A 21,928-nucleotide genomic window follows, 5' to 3' on the forward strand; every position below is an offset into this window, starting at 1 on the left:
TGCCATTTGATAAGGGACTTTCCTTTTTGAATTTTTCTCGGAGTTCAGTATTTTTGTGATTTTACTTTTTATGCAACACAAAATTATTTAAAAGTATACTGTGGTTTTGTCTACTTTAGTGGATACCAATTTTCATAGATTTAAAAAAAGTACTTTGGTTGATACTTTATTTTGTGTTTTGCAGAAATTCTTTGGGAACCTCACCCAAATAATCCATTAATAATGAATAACTTGATATATACAGCAAGTAAGTTCGTTTTTTTTTTCTTTTTCTTTATGACAACAGAAATTGGAAAAAAATATTGAACTAGTTTTTTCAGATAAGTAAGTTTTCATGTGAGAAATATCTCTTTTCATGATACCAGAAAAGAACAAAACATTTATCTTGATTTTTCAGTAAGTAAGACCTCATGTGAGAAGTGACCATCTTCATGGATACATACAATGGCCAAACATTTACCCTAATTTTTGCAGTAAGAGCTCATGTGAGAAGTGATAATCTCTGGGCCAAATCTTACCTTGATTTTTCCAGTAAGTAAGTTCTCATGTGAGCACCAATGATTTCATTTTTCTTGTTGAATGAGAGTTCTATGTATTTTCCAAATCTACTACTGTTGTCATTTCTTGTTGTCTTGGCATTTCCTATAGCCTATAAATAAACAAAAAAGTTCCTATATCCCATAAATAAACAAAAATAACTCAAAATAAAAAGTAAGAAGATATTGTATGATAGCCAATGAGAATTCTCTCCACCAGAGAGCAAGTGATGTAGTAAGGTCACATTAGGGCCTTAAACAATGAGCAAAGCATACCCAATAGCAAGCTATTAAAGTCCCAATAAGTGAAAAATGTAAAACAATTCAAATGTGAAAACTAACGGTCTAATTTAGGTTCAAAACAACAGACGAAAAACAAAACCTGTTTTGATGATTTTCAGTTTTTTGTGCTTTTATATATCAATCATGTGCATATGAACTTATGTATGGGTGAAACCTTTAGAATAATTTATAAAGTATTCAGTCTATATAATTTTCCATTTAAGAATCTAAATGACGATGAGACAATTTACAAGGAATTCATTAATTGTACAAACAAGACGAAATGACCTGATGGGATGGGCTGAGTTAACATATTCAGTAGATTTGTTCTCAAATTTCAATTGACAGCAAGATGGTGTAAAGATAAAAAAGCCATTTTCCAAATATGGGGCACTAGACATAATGTCCCCATTCAAATCAGGCATATAAGAATAAGAAAATTCTTATAATGCAATAGTACACTTACCTCCATAATGGGATTGGAAGCCAGTACTCTTTTTTCTACTTGTGTCTCTGCCTGAGATCCTCCTACCATGGCAAAGTATCTCATGGCATACTTAGCAGAAACAGTCTTCCCGGCACCAGACTCTCCACTCACAATAATACTCTGATTCTGCTCAAATCTGTAATACATTATAATTATAATACTTTTATTTAAAAGTAAATTCTTAAATCTTCTTAGAAATCTTTAAATGTGATTGGATTTAATAACAGCACATAATATAGAAATTACATTTTTTATTCTAAAGGCATGTATACTGTGTAAATTCCATATATCAATGTATATTCAAGTATGGTTGCAATCCCAATTAAGCATATGAATACCCCTCTGGAAACCAAGATGACTGACAGACCAGTCAAAACTATATACCCCTGCTACTTCATAACATGAAGTATAATCATTCATACATAAAATGATTTCTTATTAAAAAGTAAAATCACAAAAATACTGAACTCCGAGAAAAATTCAAAAAGGAAAGTCCCCAATCAAATGGCAAAATCAAAAAAAACAAACACATCAAAAGAATGGATAACAACTGTCATATTCCTGACTTGGTACAGGCATTTTCTTATGTAGAAAATGGTGGATTGAACCTGGTTTTATAGCTAGCTAAACAACTCACTTAGTATGACAGGCGCATCAAATTCATTGATGAATTGGACAGAAAATGATTATACTTCATGTTATGAAGGACTGAAAATGTGCTCACATGACAATCATGTGTTATCATCTTAAAACAGTTCTTTGTCCAAACTATTTTTTCATTTAAGATTTTAAGTATTATCATTATATCTCAAAAGACATTACATTATGCATTCACTTGAAAACCCTAAATTATTCATTTATAGATTTAGGAGATAACTGTATTGTATTTTAAGCTCTGGCGGCATCAATTAGTGATTTGATGGTCCCAAATTAAGTTTACTGGCGACGCGTTAGCTTAAAATGCAATATTGTTATCTCCATTCTAATGAAACTGACAGAAAATAACGATAAAACATACATTTAAAAACTGTCATACGTCATCTGAGCTTGCGCGTACATTTTCATAGCATCAATTGTGAATTGATGCCATGAAAATTGGTGACGTTATCCAATCAAAAGAAACATTACAAAAGATGTTGCATTAGAATGTTTGATTGATTGTTGGTGTTTAACGCCAATTTTAGAACTCTTGGTTATATCATAGCAACCAGTTTTGGTGGAAGAAGTCTGAGTACCTTGAGCGAACCACCAAACTTCAACAGAAAACTGGCAATCCTAGTCCATTAAAATCAGAGTCAAAAGCACTTTGCCATCACCATGAGTTTACTTTCGAACTCACAACCTCAACAGGCTAGTGATCACTATAGATAAACTACTTACAAATGTACACCACTTAAGTCACTGAGGACACTCTTTATCTATGGAAGATTTTACAAAATTTTCAATCAAGCATTTTAAAAAACAATAGGTGGAAATCTTCAGTTCACCACTTTCAAAAAGGATCTTTACCTAGACATCTTTTTATAAGCTTCTTCAGCAACAGCAAATATGTGAGGGTCCATGGCCCCCATATCTTGCCCACTGTAGGCCTGGATGATCTCATTTCCGTAAATGGGTAGGTCAGCATATGGATTGATAGCCACGAGTACAATTCCTACAAAAAATGACCATGACAACAAGGATTTCGGTAAAAACAGAAAACAGAGAGCAAATAAATGTTTGAACTATTGAAGAAATAATGACAAATCTAAACTTTAATTGTAGTCTTGAATAAGGAATAATATTCATATTTCTTTAATTCTTAAGTCAATTTATTCTTCCCCTGATCACTTCAGTTTTTTTATAATCAATGTGTGGTTTATCTAATCACATTTCTTCACTACTCAAAAATCAATTATGACGTCTATATATTCTTGCTTTCCTCTAAATTTGCCATTGCGACTACACAGAGAGAAGGAATTTGTTTGCAGATGATACAATACTTCTCTGCTCGGTACCATATTATTTTCAAATTTAAAACTGCCACATTTTTGTCAAGAAATTATAAAAAAAAGTTAAAAAAAATGCTATATTATTTCTTTTTTTTATATCTAATGTAATGGAAAATTTTACTTGCTTAAAATACAGATCCTGTATCCATTCTTTGCTTACAAGGATCTGTGACCACTTTTCTTTCTACTTTCTATATCAAAGAACTTTCAGGATCCTCTTGATTGTCGAATTACTACAAGCCTACAAAAATTTGTAGCAAAGCTAGGGACACAGGATCTGTTTAACCAGATTGGGGTAAATCTTTGAAGCAGATTTTTAGTAATGATGAGTAACAATGTGTAGCTGATTGTATCCTTATGGTGAAAAGCTGACACACATGTATCCTTGAAGGATATTGTAGTTGAAAAACTTACCACAGTATGTATATATAATGTTTTGGTCCATGAATCTGACCTGCAGATTGTACAAAACTGGAAAGAAAAGAAAAATCTACATTAATATCTACACTACAAAAAAGAAAAGAAAACACACTGCATCAAAACATGGAAATTAAGACACGCTGCATCAAAACATCAAAATCAAGACACACTGCATCAAAACATCAAAATCAAGACACGCTGCATCAAAATCAAGACATGCTGCACCAAACATCAAAATCAAGACATGTTCCATTAAAACATCAAAATCAAGACATGCTGCACCAAACATCAAAATCAAGACATATTGCACCAAAACACAACTTCTGTCATTTGGTCTCTGACTGAGAGTTGTCTCATTTGCAATCATATCCCATCTTCTTATTTTTATATTGCCATACATTGACAAGCAAATGGAGAGTTTTGAGTAGTTGTTGTTTCAATGTGGAGGCTGAAGATTTCATATCATGTGACATTTTTCTTTGCATGGATCTGCTATGTTTTTCACACTGGTGAATTAAAGCAAATGGAATGATTTTAATAGATTTCTATGTAAATATAAGAAAACACTTTTTTATTATTCCCTGAACCATCGATGAAATCCTACCACATAAGTTCATGTTTTCATGCAGATGCAGTTAACGTGATCATGACACAGCATAGATTTCTGACACTAACATGTGATTTTTGTGTGTAAAATGAAACAAGTCAAGAAAACAAGAGGCTCTCAAGAGCCTGAATCGCTCACCTGCATTTCAGAGGAGAAGATTTTTAAATGTTAGCAAACTTGATGAACAAATTGTGTAAAATTGTCTTTAAAGGGCAATAACTCCTTAAGGGGTCAATTGACAATTTTGGTCATATTAACTTTTTTGTAGATCTTACTTTGCTGAACATTATTGCTGCTTACAGTTTTAATATATCAATAATAATATTCAAAATAAAAACAAAAAACTGCAAAATTTTGTTAAAACTACCAATTCGGTGGCAGCAACCCAACAATGGGTTGTTCGATTCATCTGATAATTTCAGGGCCGATAGATCTTGACCAATTAAACAATTTTACCCCATGTCACATTTGCTCTAAAAGATTTAGTTTTTGAGATATAAGCCAAAAGCTGCATTTGACCCTTATGTTCTATTTTTAGCCATGGCAGCCATGTTTGTCGATGGATACAAACTTTGGATACAATTTATAAACAAGATACCCTAAGGAACATTTATTTAAAGTTTGAAGGTAATTGGCCCAGTAGTTTCAGAGGAGAAGATTTTTAAATGTTAGCAAACTTGATGAACAAATTGTGTAAAATTGTCTTTAAAGGGTAATAACTCCTTAAGGGGTCAATTGACAATTATGGTCATATTAACTTTTTGTAGATCTTACTTTGCTGAACATTATTGCTGCTTACAGTTTATATATATCTATAATAATATTCAAAATAATAACAAAAAACTGCAAAATTTTGTTAAAACTACCAATTTGGTGGCAGCAACCCAACAATGGGTTATTCGATTAGTCTGAAAATTTCACAGCTGATAGATCTTGACCAATTGAACAATTTTACCCCCATGTCAGATTTGCTCTAAAAGCTTTAGTTTTTGAGATATAAGTGATGGCATAAGCTCACATGGGGCCCTTTGGGCCCCGGTGAGCTAAAAACGACTATTTCGGCACTATCATGAGAAAAGTATACATTAAAAATCTCTGATTTCTTCTCTGCTAAAATTTAACTAGGATTTTATATTTCTCTCCTTTTATTTAACCAGGTTTCACCCGAATAAATTGGGAAAAAAAAATACAAATATCAATTTTGCACCCCCTCCCAAATTTTTCATATAAATCTTGATATGAATCTAGGTGTATTTTTATTAGGGCCTTATTCCACCCTTTAATACTTTGAACAAAGTAAACTTTATTTTATTATTCTATATTTTAACACATAAGCATAATTTACCTTCTGGTTCATTGAGATAACTTAGTGATGTCAAATCATTTTCACCAATCAAAATTTCTGGATTTCTCAAATGGGGAAGGTTGTTTTTATCTTTGATCGCCAGAACTGAATCCTTCAAAAAACAATTATTAAAACATATTATATAAAACCATTAGTTCATCTATCATGTCTAAATTTCTTTTGTTTGAATTTTTGTTAGTTTGAACTTTTTTAGTCAGTGTTGTTGTAGGTCTGTGATGTATGTTTACACAGTTTTGGCTGCTGGATCTAAATTATTGTCACAACTGCTACGTCTGTTTGGGTTCCTCCCCAATTTTATACATATAATGGAACTATAAGCAACTGTCATACAAGTGGGAGGTTAAGCTAGCTATAAAACCAGGTTTAACCAATAATTGTTTTCAGAAAATGCCTGTACCAAGTCACTTTGACAGTTGTTTTTCACACGTTCTGTTGGTTGATAACATTTGATTTTGTCAGTTTTTATGGACTTCCCCTCTATAAATTTTTCTTGGGAACTATGTACTTTTGTTATGGTTTTTTCCCTATGAGTTTAGGTATGTCTAGATCTGTCCCCTGTACTGCTAATACTTTCACATTTCTTTAGATTTGTTTTCATCTTGTTCTATTTTTCTGGTTTAAAAATGTGAAAATGATATTTCAGCTATATCAGGTATAACAAAAGAAATATGGAGTAGACGCACGGACTAGAAAACAGACGCACGGACTAGAAAACATAACTACACACTACTATAGCAAAACAATATTCTAAGTTTGTGAATATAACATTTTGCCAAAACAGTGTCATATTTCTGCCATTGTAACACATGTTCATTTCTCATTTATTTCACACCTGTTATATTTTAAATCTTCTCATTATTTAGATCTGACATTTAAATCATCTTAATTCAGATTTTAAATTCAAACAATCATCAACAAATACCTAGATACATGTAAAACTTTTTTTTCAAAAGTAAAATAAATTAAAATTTAAACTAGCAACATTAAATACCTAGCTACATATACAACTTTTTCAAAAATAAAACAAATTAAAATTTAAACATGCAATCTCTCAGTACATTGATATTTATTTTGAAACCTGAATGGAATTTCGCTTAAAAACATTTTAACATTCAGGAACCTGTAATTCAATGGTTGTTGTTGGTTGCTGTAAAGCTGTAATATCCCCCCCCCCCCCCTTATTGTTGTGTCTAAAATCCAGCAATCAGTTTTTTTTGCTTGAATTATTTCACATTATAAGACTATATACAGTATGAGCTAAGCTTATTGTTGAGGGCTGTATGGCAACCTTTAATTTCTTAAATCTACGTTAAAGGACTCTGTTGTATAGTTGTCCCATTGGCAAACATACCACATATCCTTATTTTATAAAAAAATATGTTTTTGTTATGTTCAGACTTTATTAACATCTTTATTTTTCAAAGGGTTATCTATCAATGTATATGTAATAAAGTTTTGTGATAAATTACTTCAGTTGCATAGTGAACGTTCTGTTTCTTGTCAAATTAACATGTACAAGGTATATAGGTCGCTATAAAATTTCCTTTGTTGAAAACAATACTTTTTTACACTTAGGAATTTGTTTGTATTTGCTCAAATTTTACGTTTAATTTTCTTGCCATGGTTGATATTAATTAGGATGTCCCCTCCCCTGTTTCAAAATAACAAACTTTTTAAAAGACTATTATAAATTGATAGTTTATAAATAAGGGAACTTAAAAAGTAGAATAAATTACAGGTCTGTTTCCTTGTTTATGAGATATAATCAATTGAAAATTTGGCAGGAAATGATTCTCTCTAGATTTTTCTTACATTTAACATTAGCACCTTTTTACTTTCTAAAACTATGAAAAAATAACAAGGATTTTATAAGATTTTCAAAAATTGGTTTATAAACTACATGTATATGTAATAAAAGAGGGTGGTAAAGGGTTATATTTGTGCAACGTGTTTTGCCATTTTTATTTCACGTGCAGCCGTGAAAAAGGTTCGTTATTCACTGTGTTTCGTGAAATCGGTAAAAAGATCAACGTGCAAGAAATTTTTAATTGTTCGTTCATCGTGAAATAGCAATTTTATTTCGCGTTCTTCTGTGCAGATACCCCCCTTTACGCCCCTCATAAAAGTATGCAAAGAAAAGTGAGGGTTAGTGGGCAAAATTTTTATTGGTACTACATTGGACAAAACCAGAGGATTCCGAATATCTGACAAAAAAGTCTAAAACTAGAGTAGCAAACATCCTTAACTGAAATACTGTGGATTCATTATTATTCCTTAGATACCAATTTTCATGGATTTCTTGGGTAAAGTTAAACCGCTAATTTAAATGTTCAACAAAGTATAAATTTTCTATATAGGCTTAGGAATCTGATGTACAGTGGTTGTCGTCTGTTTATGTAGTTCATACATGTTTCTCGTTTCTCGTTTTTATATAGATTAGACCGTTGTTTTTCCCGTTTGAATGATTTTACACTAGTAATTTTTGGGGCTCTTTATAGCTTGCTGTTCGGTGTGAGCCAATGCTCCGTGTTGAAGACCGTACCTTGACCTATAATTGTTTACTTTTATAAATTGTTACTTGGATGGAGAGTTGTCTCATTGGCACTCATACCACATCTTCTTATATATTGTATATAATGAGACAACTTATATCCACCAAAGTTCAAATGAAGTGGATGTAAGCAATTATAGGCAACGCCTTCAACAATGAGAAAACCCCATACCGTATAGTCGGCTATAATAGGCCCCGACATGAAAAATATGTAGACTTTGTAAAACCATCAAATCAAATATTCACCAAAATACAATTTTTCCTTTATCCACGAAAATTGGTACCCACGAAAATAAATGAATCCACAGTAGATTAAGAAATGACTGAATTTATACTGAGTTTAAAAACACCACTGAAGGTTCCTGATCTGAATATAAATTAACATGTGTGTGTGTGTTTTATCTCGTTTCTACATCTTGCTCGAAATTCTGTATCTGAAAATTTTTGTTTGAATCCCTCCCTGCTCCTCACGCCCCTAAAAAAAAGATACCACTACAAGATATTACTGAAAGTTTGTCATGTTTATAAGATAGTTTATTGATGTTGGTATAAAACACTCATTGTTTGGTTGCTGTCTTGTTGTCATATTCCTAAAAAGGCTTTCAATTATTTATTTATCATCACCAAATTCGGCATACTGATGAAGGTTAACAACAACCATTGTCAGGCTGCTGTCTAATCATCATGTATGTACATGTCACTTATTTAATTAAAATCTACATTCAGTCATTTGGTTTTAAAAATATATGACATTTACAAAGACTTTTTAAAACTTTTCATCTTTATCATGTGTAAAATTTGAAGTTCTGAAGAAGGTTTGCAATAACTGTTGTCAGACGGTTGTCTAATTATCACACATAGATCTGCATGTCACTTAATTAAAATTTCGTTTTAAAAATATCCCTCACGGACATTTTCAAAGATTTTTTACTTTTCATCATTATTTATTCATGTGAAAATTTGAAGTACTGTCATAATGAAGGTTTACAATAACTGTTGTCAGGCTGCTGTCGAATTATCACCCATATATACATCATGTCATTTATTTAAAATTTGCTTTCAGTAATTTTGCATTAAATATGAATCCAGGACATTTCCAAAGGCTTTAATCTTTTTTTTTAATCTTTATTATGTGTAAAATTTGATCGACTGATGAAGGTTTACAATAACTGCTGTCAGGCTCCTTTTTGATTATCAAGCATCTACATGTCAACTATTCGAAATTAGCATTCAGAAATTTTGTTTTAAAAATATGACTGCAAGATATTTTCAAAGACTTTCAAAATTTCATCATTATCATGTGTTATATTTGGTGTACTGAGGAAGATTTACAATAAAATTGTTGGGCTACTGTCTTATTATCATGCATAGATCTGCATGTCACTTAATTAAATTTTGTCATAAAAATATGACTCCAGGATATTTTAAAAGACTTAACTTTTCAAAATTATTATGCATAAAATAAAATTTGATGTACTGATTGCCAGGACTGCTGTCCAATTTACATGTATCTACAAATGTATATGTCACTTATTCGAAATCTTCTTTCTGTAATTTGTTCATTATCATGTATCTACAAATATACATGTTACTTATTCAAATCTGCATTCATTAATTTTGTTTTAAAATTTGACTCCAGGACTTTTTCAAAGACTTCATTATCAAATGTACATGTATATATATATATATGTAGTGATGTAGATCTCCATATTTAATAGACATGTCATTGCCTGCTGGACATTATTGATTTATCAACACAATGACAGATTTTATTGTTGCTTCAGAGAAACAAATTACATGTTAATTTCTTATTATGTTGTCAATTACAGAGGGTACACTTGTATATATATATAAATATTCAGGTAAACATGCGATGTCTTTATAATCTACTATGGACATGACTTACAATCCATATTTGTACAAAGGTCCATAAAGTGAAAATTAACTGTTACAAATTGGATGAGACAGGATATATATAGGTTTCTACTACAGGCTGGTACAGGGACTCCCATTTAATATAAACTTATAAATAAATACAAATTAAAGTAAGGATACTGGGTGCATGAATATGAACCAACAATATTAGGGAATAACAAAAATACCCTAGATTCTTACTTCTTACACACACATATCCTTTTTCTGGGAGAAAAAATTAAAAAAATTCTGGCAATTTTTTTTTATTTTGCTATGTTTTTAAAATTTATGACAAAAAAGAGTAAATAATAAAATTTGCTCACCCACCCAATCTAAAATGAAATTGGATGAGAATCTAGGATTTTTTTTTTATAATGGACTAATATCGAGAAAAAAAATAACAGAGATATCTAAGGAAAAGTCCATTATCACTGTTCTTTATCTTGGAAGTTGCTATAATTAGGCTTACCATAAGTGTTCTAAAAAAAGCATGCTAAAATAATGGGTTTATCAGAACAATTCTGAAGACTAGAGTCTCAATAATTTATTTTTCATTTTACTCTACACTCTAAGGAATAAGATGTAACATGCAGTTAGTTTTCCATTTACATGTACTTTTTTCTACCTGTTCACAATCTTTATTCTACCTGTTCACTGACAAATCTACAGTTTTTAACATCAATAAAATATAATTATTCAACAAACAATCATTTTAAATTAAATCTAGAGACTTCCTGAAATGTCAGCAATTTATGTATTTCCTGAACATCATGAATGACCACAAATAAACGTGATAAAATTATAGCATTTATATTTAGTGATGTATTTTTTAATACTAATTACTATAAGCATTTAACTCCTTGGACTGTAAAGTTCATGTTTGACTGTTTTGTGTGTATTCTGTTTTTGATGCTGCAAAAGACTGTATATAAAATTGAGAATGGAAATGGGGAATGTTTCAAAGAGACAACAACCCAACCAAAGAGCAGAAAACAGCCGAATATATGCATGTATTTTGTTTAAAAAACTTTTAATCTTCAGTAATACTGCTGTGTTTGTTAGTTGAGATTATGTTTAAATTCTATGAACACAAGTAAATTTCACTAACACATGCATTGACATGTACAGTATAAAATACAATTAATCTTATTGTTGCTTTTCTTTTCCTCCTAAATTTTCTATTGTATAACAATGTATAAAAGAAAGATTATTTGATAAAACAAATTTTTCAGTTACGACAACTTTGTATAGATATCAGTGACCATATATATATATAGTACTTTATTGTACACGTAAAACAGAAGAAGATTTCAGGGTCTGATAAAGCTTGTGCACCTATGACCATGACTGATTTAGATATCATCACCAATGACCATGATCGTTGATACTGAATGATTACCATTGATTGTAATACACATAATATTAACTTGTTTTTACTCCTTAAAAATATATTTACACCAAGATGTCGTTAAATAAAATTGGATACCCTGCATTTATCATGCTTTTTGATAACATATTGTCAAATCGCTGAAAGGCCCCCCTCTTAAATTGTGGAAAACTACCATTCTGCATTGACAAAAATATCTTGGTGTAAATTAGATACACCCAATCGGGCTAACGCCTTCATAGGTGTATCTAATACTTATAATAAAAACTTTGTTTAAAAATAAAATATATAAAAGAGATGAAAGATATCAAAGAGATATTTAAACTTATAAGTCGAAAGCAGACTGACAATGTCATGGCAAAAAATGAAAAAAATTATCAAAAGATTTTAAGTTGTCAAATAATACTACTTCTTCAACTTATCTATCACACCTTTTATCAGATACATGACCAAACAATGAAACACTGTCATACGATTATTTGATAAAAAAAAAGCTTTCTTTTGTAAAAAAAAATGTTAAATGTTTCTTTGCCCTGTACTTGTCCTGAACTTTCACTTGTTTTTTTTATTACATTAACCATCAGGACTTTTTAATGGAAATAAAATCGAAAATGCATGGAACTTAATAAACTGGTCTCTGACCAGTTACCATCAGAATTCACAGTTTTTCTCAAATAATTTTTAACATGAACTCTTTGGGAAAAAATCCTTTTAAAATAAAGGGTTACAAAAAGTAAAGTCTTGCACCATCAGGGTTCTCACTAAGGCAAGTCCACGAGTCCTGGACTCATGAAAATTTGTCTGGACTCACCATTTTCAAAACGGGTGAGTCCAAAGATGCATCAAGATTGTAAATTTTGTATAAACTGAACACACATATCATCATTTTATAGCAAAAGTTTAAACTTAATCTGAATTTAATGTCATTTCATTGCTCTATTAGGTCATGGAGGCTAAAATAAAAAATCATATTGCAATAAAATATCTTCTTCTTACTTTTGGACTCACCATGGCCAAAAATGACAAGTCCCTGGACTCGCCTTCAAAAATCCTTAGTGAGAACCCTGACCATAGACTCTGATTATAATTCCTCTTATAAACAACTAAAGGTGGGATACTAGTACAATGATTTTTGTGGGAAATTTTATGGATACGATGACCAGTTACCATTTTTTTTAAACTTGCTATTAAATGATAGAATTTACATTTTGTACATGTAATCGGGACCATTAATGTTGTATTTTGCTTTTTGCGTTGCAAGAAAAGATGAAGGTATGTCAACAGAACCATACACATCACCAGTCTGACCACTAATTTGGTCCAATTTAAAAGCCTAGAAAGGTCCTATCCTCGCTCTGAATGTGAACTTCATGTTACTTGAAAATAACCACTTACACTGTATTGAACATGTGTTGAAGGGACGTATAGACTTCAATCTTGTAATTTATAATTTGTTAAAGTTCTTTTGAAAGAAATTGTATATTCTAAATCAAGGTTAGTTATTGCTTTGTCTACAACGCTAAGTTTTCCAAAATCATGGACCTCATAAAGTGATGACGTTATGTCCCTGTACATGTATCTTCTACAACGTGTTCAATTGATAGAAAAATTGAGCATTTCCCTATCTTAATCAGATCAAACAAAACAGGGATTTTACAGATGAAGTAAAAACATTTGAATGAAGATATAAGCAGTATGTTGTTTTACGCGATGCTTCCGTTGTTAAATAAGATGGCAGGTGACGTTAACTGGTAACTGACAGTAACTGGTCCTCGACCAATATCTTTTTCTACACATTCTTTGATTCTTAATTTGTTTTTATGCAACGTCATGGACAATATAATGACACCTACATGTATTGTTGTATGACATCAGAGGAGTGAAATTATTGTATTTATTTCACATGTGAAATTATCACTTTTTATTTTACTGGGAAATATCATTATTTCATTGCAATCAACATGATCAATGTTATACATGTTATAATGAGTATATATTTACTTGTCCAACATTATGTATATTACAGTAAATGAAAAACTTTTTTCCACCATAAAAATTGCTTAATTATCTCACCTCACCATCCTCATACCGAACTTTGACCTGTCCTGGTCCTTTGTAATCTTCCAATAGTTCAGCTCCTCGCCAAATAGCATCTGGGTCGGAAATCCATATCCTGGCACCCTGAAAAATAAACAAATATTAACATCAAAAGATTGATTACTTTATAAATCTGAAGTTTAACAAATGTTTAATACAGTATATATATTATTTATATTGCAATTTGCAATGATAAGTAATATTGTGTATTCTTTTATTCATTGGTTCCTAATTTTTGTGGATTTTATGGGTTAAGGGACAATTTAAATGAGAAAAATTCTATAGGCTTGTGCATTGTACATGTATGCAAACTTTGAAATCAAAGAAATGAAATATTTATGAAAATACAAGTTTTACTAAATCCACAAAATATTGGTTCCCATGGAAATAAATGAATTGACAGTACATAAAAAGAACAACTGAAATTCCTGAAAATATTGAACGGTACAATACACCATATTAACCACAAACAAATGACTCCTGTGAAATAAATGAAGAACATATGATGCCCCCGCTTAATGTTATAAAAGGGCATAACTCAAGAACGGTAAAAGTGACGCCACCCAAATTAGAACTTGATCTATGTTTTGTCATGTTTGTGGTAATAAGCATTGTGTATAGGTTTCATAACATTTGTTTTAGGCAAACTAAAGTAAGAGAACGGAAACCTATTTTGGGAAATACGGATGGAGGACAAGGATAACACTTTTTGCCCCATGTGGTGACGACGGGGGCATAAAAATAAACATACAATGGACAACAACAACAACACATGTCAAAACATGCTGATAAGATTAAAGATGGCCCTACAGGTTTTGATCCTTTTTTCATTTTTTCTGGATCTATAAAATCCAGAATAATTATATTTTTCGAAGTCTTATTCTGATTTACATAACACATGGTAATTCACACATGCATGATGGAGGCTCTGGATGGGGGTCCTTCATTTCTATATTCTTTATTTTTTTAGACTGTTCCTGATTTTTTTTGCCTATTTTTTCTATTCTTTTATTTGTTTTCCCCTTTACTGACTATTATTCTCTGTAAAGCACATCAAAATCCTCATGATTATTTGTTATTTCCAATGACAGCTTTTTCGCTATATCATGTATATTTAAAACAATTCACAATAAGTTCGCACCAAGGTACTTGTAACACTGGTACCCTTAAAGCATATATACTTTTCAAAGGTACATCGTAACATCAATTGAGCATCTTCAGAAATGTTCTATTCCTATGATGAAAGAAAAGAATTGACATGACATGTTCAATGTAAAGGATAGACACAGGGAATTTTTCGTAGAACTTTTGCCCTCTTTCGTGTCCACTCCCATGGTGGACAGTTTGAAATAATAAAATTCACATAAGTTGTAGCGATGCTAATCCACAATTGTCCATCATATTATCCTTTTTCAGACAGATTAACAAAGATATCCCTTTTATTCAATATCACAAGCAGTACTAGCGTAAAAAGTAAATTAACAAAATTAACGATCTTCAAGGGAAATTCAAAATGAACAGTCCTTTACAATATGGCAAAACCAAAAGCTCAAACTCATAAAACGAATGGAAAACAACTGTCATAATCCTGACTTGGTACAGGCATTTCCTTATGTAGAAAATGGATTAACAGATGTTTTCAATCTATCCACCAATAGGCATAAAATTCTTAATAATATTATCATTCCCTGTGTTCCTCATGTTTGTAAGACAGTAGACCCCAATGTTACAGACCTTTGTAAACAGCTCCTGAACATCAGAATCTTGCAGAAAACTTTGAAAATTAAATCTCCGGTAAATACTGTCACAATTCTTTAGTCGATTCATAGTTATACACAAAACTGTAGTTAATAGCTCAGTATTTAAATCATCATTAAATAATTATCCAAAATGTCAAATTTGTAATTTTGTTTATTAGTCATGATGCACCAGATACTTATATTAACAACAGCAGACAGAGGATTCAATAGGATTTGTTTATTTGTGTAAGTGGAAATTGGCAATAGATTTCTGATTGAGTTTATTTTTGGAACAGTTTAATTTCAAAGGGGGTTTAATCAATTGCTCAGATATTTAATACATGTAGCTGGAATAAAGGATTTATAATTGGTTATTCTATTTGTGTGGGGTAACATTTCTTGTAATCCAGTTCCTTTATGTAATAACTAGGGCTATTCCAGGAAAAAATGTATGAGAGGGTTGGACACCACATGATATTTCTATCTGTGTTAGTGGGAAGTTTTCTACAGGTGGATGCATGCTACAAATGAAAACAAAAGTTACGGGTGTTTGCTTATATTGATCGATTGGTGTTTAATGCCACTTTCAACACTATTGTGCTATTTTGTGGCGGTCAGTTTTTATTGGTGGAAGAAGCCAGAGTCACCGGAGAGAACCACTGACCTTCGGTAGGAAAACTGACAATCCTAGTCAATTAAGATTGGAGTCGAGTGCACCTGCCACGTGCAGGATTCGAACTCACAACCTCAGTGTTGAATGGCTAGTGATACAGTAGTTCGACTACTAAGACCACTCGGCCACTGAGGCCCCCTGTTAGCTTATATATATAGGGTATAAAAAAATGTTGTCACACCCCTATGATTGATTGATTGATTGGTGTTTAACGCCCCTTTCAGCACCATTGTGCTTTTTTGTAGTCAGTTTTATTGGTGGAGGAAGCCAGAGAGCCTGGAGAGAACCACCCACCTTCGGTAGGAAAACTGACAATCATAGTCAGTTAAGTTTGGAGTCGAGCGCACCTGCAAGGTGCTGGATTGGAACTCACTACCTCAGTGTTGACTGGCTAGTGTCAAACCCCTATGCATACTTCATATATTTTCTGGAATAGCCCTAATCTATTCAATGAAAAAAGCAATTACAATTACAATTTTTATTTTAAAACTATTTTTCTTTATATTTTAGTATACATCTGACTTACTTAAAAGTCTTTCTTAATATATGTACATTTTCAGTCTTCAATGTAAACTTTTTGGACCACATGCCCACACCCCATTATTCAGAATTGTTTGTATAAATTCTAATATTGGCCTGTAAGACTAATTTTCACAAGCCCACCAGGAAGTTAACAAGCCTCAGGCTTCAGACTACTGGTTTATCGTGAAGACTGCATTTTATTATTCCCATTGTTGTTTGTACCAATAAGGAAGGTACATGTACATATATATATGAAAATTCATTTTTGTAAATGAAATTGAAAACTAAAAAATATTATTTCATCAGATTCAGTTTATACTGTGGATTCATTTAAAATGCAATTTTCCAAGTTATAAAGGGGTATAACTCTAGCACGGTAGATTACTCACTGCCCATATTTGAACTCTGTCTGTGTGTTTTGGTTCTAAGCATTGTGTATTTGCATTTTTGTTGATATATTATTTCATGGTTTTGCCATGTTTTTGCATACAAGCCTATGGAAAATTTGTAGTTTGTTAAATATTCAATTTTGAAGTACACCTGTACCAACGAAGCCCATGAAAATTGGTATCACACAAATAATACTGAATCCACAGTCATGACAGTATGATTGTCAGTATTTATAACTTTTAAATTTGTTCTTACATATATATATATATATATTTAATATCAGGTTTCAACCCTTTTGTATTCAATAAAAAACTGTATATTGGGGCGGATCCAGTCATTTTTAAAAGGGGGGTTCCAACCATATGTCCCCATTCAAAAGCATTGATCGTCAAAATAAAGGGGGTTTCCAACACCTGGACCCCCTGGATCTGCCACTGTATTACTTATCAATTAACCTCATTTTGTGATCACATCATGCATAATTAATATCAACTTCAAGATATGTGCAACAATCTTACCAAAAAATAGTGGACTAGATGGCAAGCATGGAAAAACTCAGTTCTAGCTTTCATATATGAAAAGCAAATTAGGAAGACCCTCTTAATTTTTTAGGGTACACTACACTGGGCACCAATGCATACATGTATCAAAGCAGAATTCGACAGTATAAATCCATCATAAATTAATTTGGAGAAAGTTCAAGAATGTATTTGATTGAAAATTCTGTTATAAATAAATCTTTTAAAATGCAAAAGTCTAAGATATTTGTTATGTATTGTCACTATACATTAATTTCATGGCTAGTACACAACATAACGATTTTTCAGATTTGCTTAATTGCAATACAAGTACAAGTAATTAGGGAGGAACCATACCCTACTGGCAAATCTGCAGACACAGGTAAACTTTATGGACTTTATCTACATTTCGGTACATGTATCTACATTTACCTTATCGATATCTACGACATCCGACACTACATCAGAATCATAGGGAAAAGTGTCTTCTCATTATGAAACTGATAAAGAGAAGTGCTTGTTCGTTCGCAACACCTATAAGAGGGGCGTAAAGGGGGGTATCTGCATGGAAGAACGCGAAATAAAATTGCCATTTCACAATGAATGAACAATTAAAAATTTCTTGCACGTTGATCTTTTTACCGATTTCACGAAACACGGTGAATAACGAACCTTTTTCAGGGATGCACATGAAATAAAAATGGCAAAACACTTGGCACGAAAATAACCCTTTACCACCCTCCTATAATATTTGGTTTTTACTATGTGAACTTAATTTATATACTGCCATTTGTATCCTTTTTATTCTTTTTTGTATTGTTCATATCCCATTTTATTTCACGCTTGGGAAGTCAGTCAGGGGTACTACTTGTACAAGTAATTTTTATTTACTTGAAGAAGTAATTATAATATACTTATATAAGTAAATTTGTAGGATACTTATACAAGTGTATTTTATTTACTTGTATAAGTAAATTATTTTTAGGCCTAGTTATGTTCCTTAGACATTCAGATTTGTTTACTTATACAAGTAAAAAAGTCATCCTATTTTCTTTTCTTGAATTCTTAGAACTTCTTTGCTATAACAGAATTTTGAATTGTCTGTCCTTTGCAGATATCTTTACTATTCATTTAAGTGTAATTTTATGGACAATGAAAATCTCATTTGTCTGTTATCTTTAGAACACTGCTCATTTACAAGCCCCCAAGGAGCAATTTTTGAAGGCCTTGCGCAAATACTTAAGATCTTTGCTCAATCAGTTTCTTTGTTGAATTAATGAGATGAAACATTGAACTCTTATCAAAAATTATGAGCTAACCTGAGAAAGATTGTTAAAGGTATGATTTTAGATCTCAAAACTGAGAATTTTTGTGGGATTGTAAAAAAAATTTACTTAAACAAGTAAATTTTTTAGAAAATTAAGGGGAGATTATTCAAACAATATAATTAACTTGTATAAGTATATTTTATTTACTTCTTCAAGTAAATAAAGATTACTTGTACAAGTAGTACCCCTGACTGGAAGTTGGGAGTATCATAATAAACATTATAGTAACAGAACAATTGTCACAGTGAAGTCTTACATTTTTTGTAAATTGTCATTTTGGTTTTTCCAAAGTATGTCCATCTGAACTGGGCAACCTTCCAGATTTTTGCTAACCCTGGTTATTCTCCTGTCAGCTGAGCCATGCATTTGTCTATAGTTATTGTTGTAATAATACAGATTTCATAATTCATTCATACATGTCATAGCTTATCCGTCTACAATCTCTGGTTATCATGAATATTTCAATTGCAGACAAATAAAAATTTATAAAAATAAATAACAAGTGATTTGGAAAGGAATATGATGTTTTTAATGCAATAACTCGAGCAAACTTTAACTTGCATGACTTAATTAAGGCTATTCTAATCACATTTTCATGAAGTAACCAATAAATTTTTCCCAAATCAGAATTTTTTAATGTAAGCTCATGTAACTGGGTTGCTGGAAGTGAACAAGATAAAATAAAACATTGATTTGTTGGCATACAAATTGTTCCTTTGATGAGGATGATGGACTGCTGCTTAACATCCAGCGGCAAATTAATATGCATATTCAGGACGAGAACATGTTAATGTAATATGAAATTTACCCCTGCTGTGTACTAGACCGACACGCTGAGCAGGATTTTTAACGTGTTAGTTCACCAGGTAATAGTCCTCATGAAGACATGTCACTTGACCTGGACACATTATTCTGACTCCGAGCTGACCAGTCTTTGCTCCTACTCCTTAAAGCTGTGTGCTTAGCGGAGAAGCAGCAAATACCAATTTTAAAGTCTTTGGTTTGAACCGGCCGGGTTCGAACCCACACCTGCACATTTGAAGCACACTTCCACGAGACCACCGAGGCGGTTTGTTCCTTTGAAATAACATATGACCAATCTACAAAATCAATGCTTGCAAGTGTTTCTTGAGAAATAAATTGTCTTACATTATGTCTGTACATTCCTTTACTTATAATGTTTTATAAACATGATAAATTAAAAATTGTTGTTTTTATCAACTTAATTGGCCAAAATATAACATTACCAATGATCATTGTGAACACCTGGGCCACTAGATATCACGTTTGGAAGTCATGGAAAGTAATTTCTTCATCCTAGTAGCGTAAACCCTGACAGGACCTAGGACTATATAACACAGGATTATGGATTTGTGACATTTGACATTCTGACATTTCCTTCTGTGGCATCAATTTGGAACAGAAAAATCTTTGAAGCGCACAGAAGCAACCGACCAATATTGATAAGGAGTATTGTATCTAGGCTAGTTTAAGTTTTGATGCAAAATTTATTTGTGTTTGTGTGTTTTGAAGCTTCAACAGAATAAATGGTTCTAAGAATTTTAATAATTTATTAAATCGTTTAGTGACCAGATCCTTAAAAATCAAATCCCGTTAGCTTGGGTCATTGTCCACAATCTGTCAAACGGTATATATAAACACAACAGTATATCCTGTTTAAATGGGCGTATTTACCTTCACATAAAGTTCATTTGCCGTCATTTTCTGACTAGAACTTCTTTTGAGTCAAAAAGGTTATTCTTCAGGGGTTTACATATCCCAAGTAATTTGTCTAATCCATTTGTTAAGATGGTTCTATATTGTCTTTAAAAATATGACCTCCTCTTCCACCCACCGAATATTATCAAGATATCTTGATTATGTGTAAACTTGTTTTACCTGTGACAATATCTACATTGACCAGGTAACGATCAAACGCTTAGATGATAAAGAAAATCTCGTGTTTCTTCGGGCAATTACGTTGATTAAGTTGTCGTGAATAAACTTGCTAAAAATAGATTTCTCGTTGCTTACTGTTTTTTAAACGCGATAGGCTATAGCATTTCGTTTGCTGGTATTTATAGGGTGGGAGCATATATTGAGGCCATACATAGATCCTTTGTGGGGTGGATGTAGTAAAGAGAGACTTTTTTAAAAGAAGGAAAGGTGTGGGGTTACATGAAGCCTACATGAAGGGCGGTAAAAATTATATCAAAAATCATATAAACGGCAAAACTGAGTCTCTGGGTGACTAAGGAGACAAAAAACTGGAATGGAGTCAAATAAATGTAAACTGAGTCATCAAGAAATGTGAATAAATGCAGTAAAATTACTTTTAAATAAAAGTTTTTAAAAATCTGTAATCAATTATAACAATGAATAACAAATGTTAATTAAGATAAAAATAAAAATGAGATAAAAAATGTGGAAGTCGGTTACAGTAGGGATAACTAAATTATTTTAAAACACGGGCTGTGAGTTACCAGGGCTCCATTCCAATTTTTTTTTGTTGTGTTCGAGTGTTTATACTTTATGGGCTCCACGGTCAACATAATAGGCTCTTAATTGGCTCCACTGGTAGGACACCGGACTCACTAATAGAGTAGGTGGATGGGATCTGAGGATGGGGTTTACAGAATAGAGAATTATTTATTTCTGTTTATTGACAATTCGGGACAGAATTTAATGATGATTACATCTTAGTTACGTGACTAAACAGGAAACTAAATAAGATGGAGACCAATAAACGTCATTTACTGATGTGACATGGCTATAATATTGGTTGCTAAATATACAGACCACACATTCTAGAAAGAATAAAAAGTTAGTAATTAATTATATAATCTATACACAATAACCCCGGCTTTCAGATGTGCATAGATCCTCAGCATAGTTCACTAAACAATATATATATATGGAAATCATCACAGTACAGTAAGCGGACCAAACTAAAACTGTACCAGAGTTGTGTATTACCTACTCTGTTATACTGATAAGAATGCTGGTATATGACAGAACTCGATCTAAACAAACTGTCAGTTTTTCATACCAAAAGCTTAAGAAGAATCCAATGAAGACCGTCTAAGACCACGGCTGTCATTCGGTATATCGAGAGAAATG

At 31.9% G+C, this 21,928-nt stretch overlaps 1 protein-coding gene across 5 annotated transcripts in view; it reads right to left on the minus strand.

Moving 5' to 3' along the window:
* LOC127721227 (unconventional myosin-Va-like) overlaps positions 1–20,691 on the minus strand; it is a 101,929-nt gene extending 81,238 nt beyond the window's left edge. For all 5 annotated transcript variants that reach the window (XM_052227906.1, XM_052227908.1, XM_052227907.1 and 2 more), the window contains exons 1-7: positions 20,504–20,691; positions 13,615–13,722; positions 5,669–5,780; positions 3,711–3,767; positions 2,815–2,959; positions 1,285–1,441; positions 519–649 (exon numbers count right to left, since the gene is read on the minus strand). In XM_052227906.1, the coding sequence (XP_052083866.1) occupies positions 519–649; positions 1,285–1,441; positions 2,815–2,959; positions 3,711–3,767; positions 5,669–5,780; positions 13,615–13,722; positions 20,504–20,530 (737 nt within the window). In that variant the 5' untranslated portion in view covers positions 20,531–20,691. The remainder of the gene's footprint in view (positions 1–518; positions 650–1,284; positions 1,442–2,814; positions 2,960–3,710; positions 3,768–5,668; positions 5,781–13,614; positions 13,723–20,503) is intronic.
* Positions 20,692–21,928: the final 1,237 nt, after the last annotated feature.

Source organism: Mytilus californianus, unplaced genomic scaffold (genome assembly GCF_021869535.1).
Source record: "Mytilus californianus isolate M0D057914Y unplaced genomic scaffold, xbMytCali1.0.p SCAF_12, whole genome shotgun sequence".
NCBI classification, from domain to species: domain Eukaryota; kingdom Metazoa; phylum Mollusca; class Bivalvia; order Mytilida; family Mytilidae; genus Mytilus; species Mytilus californianus.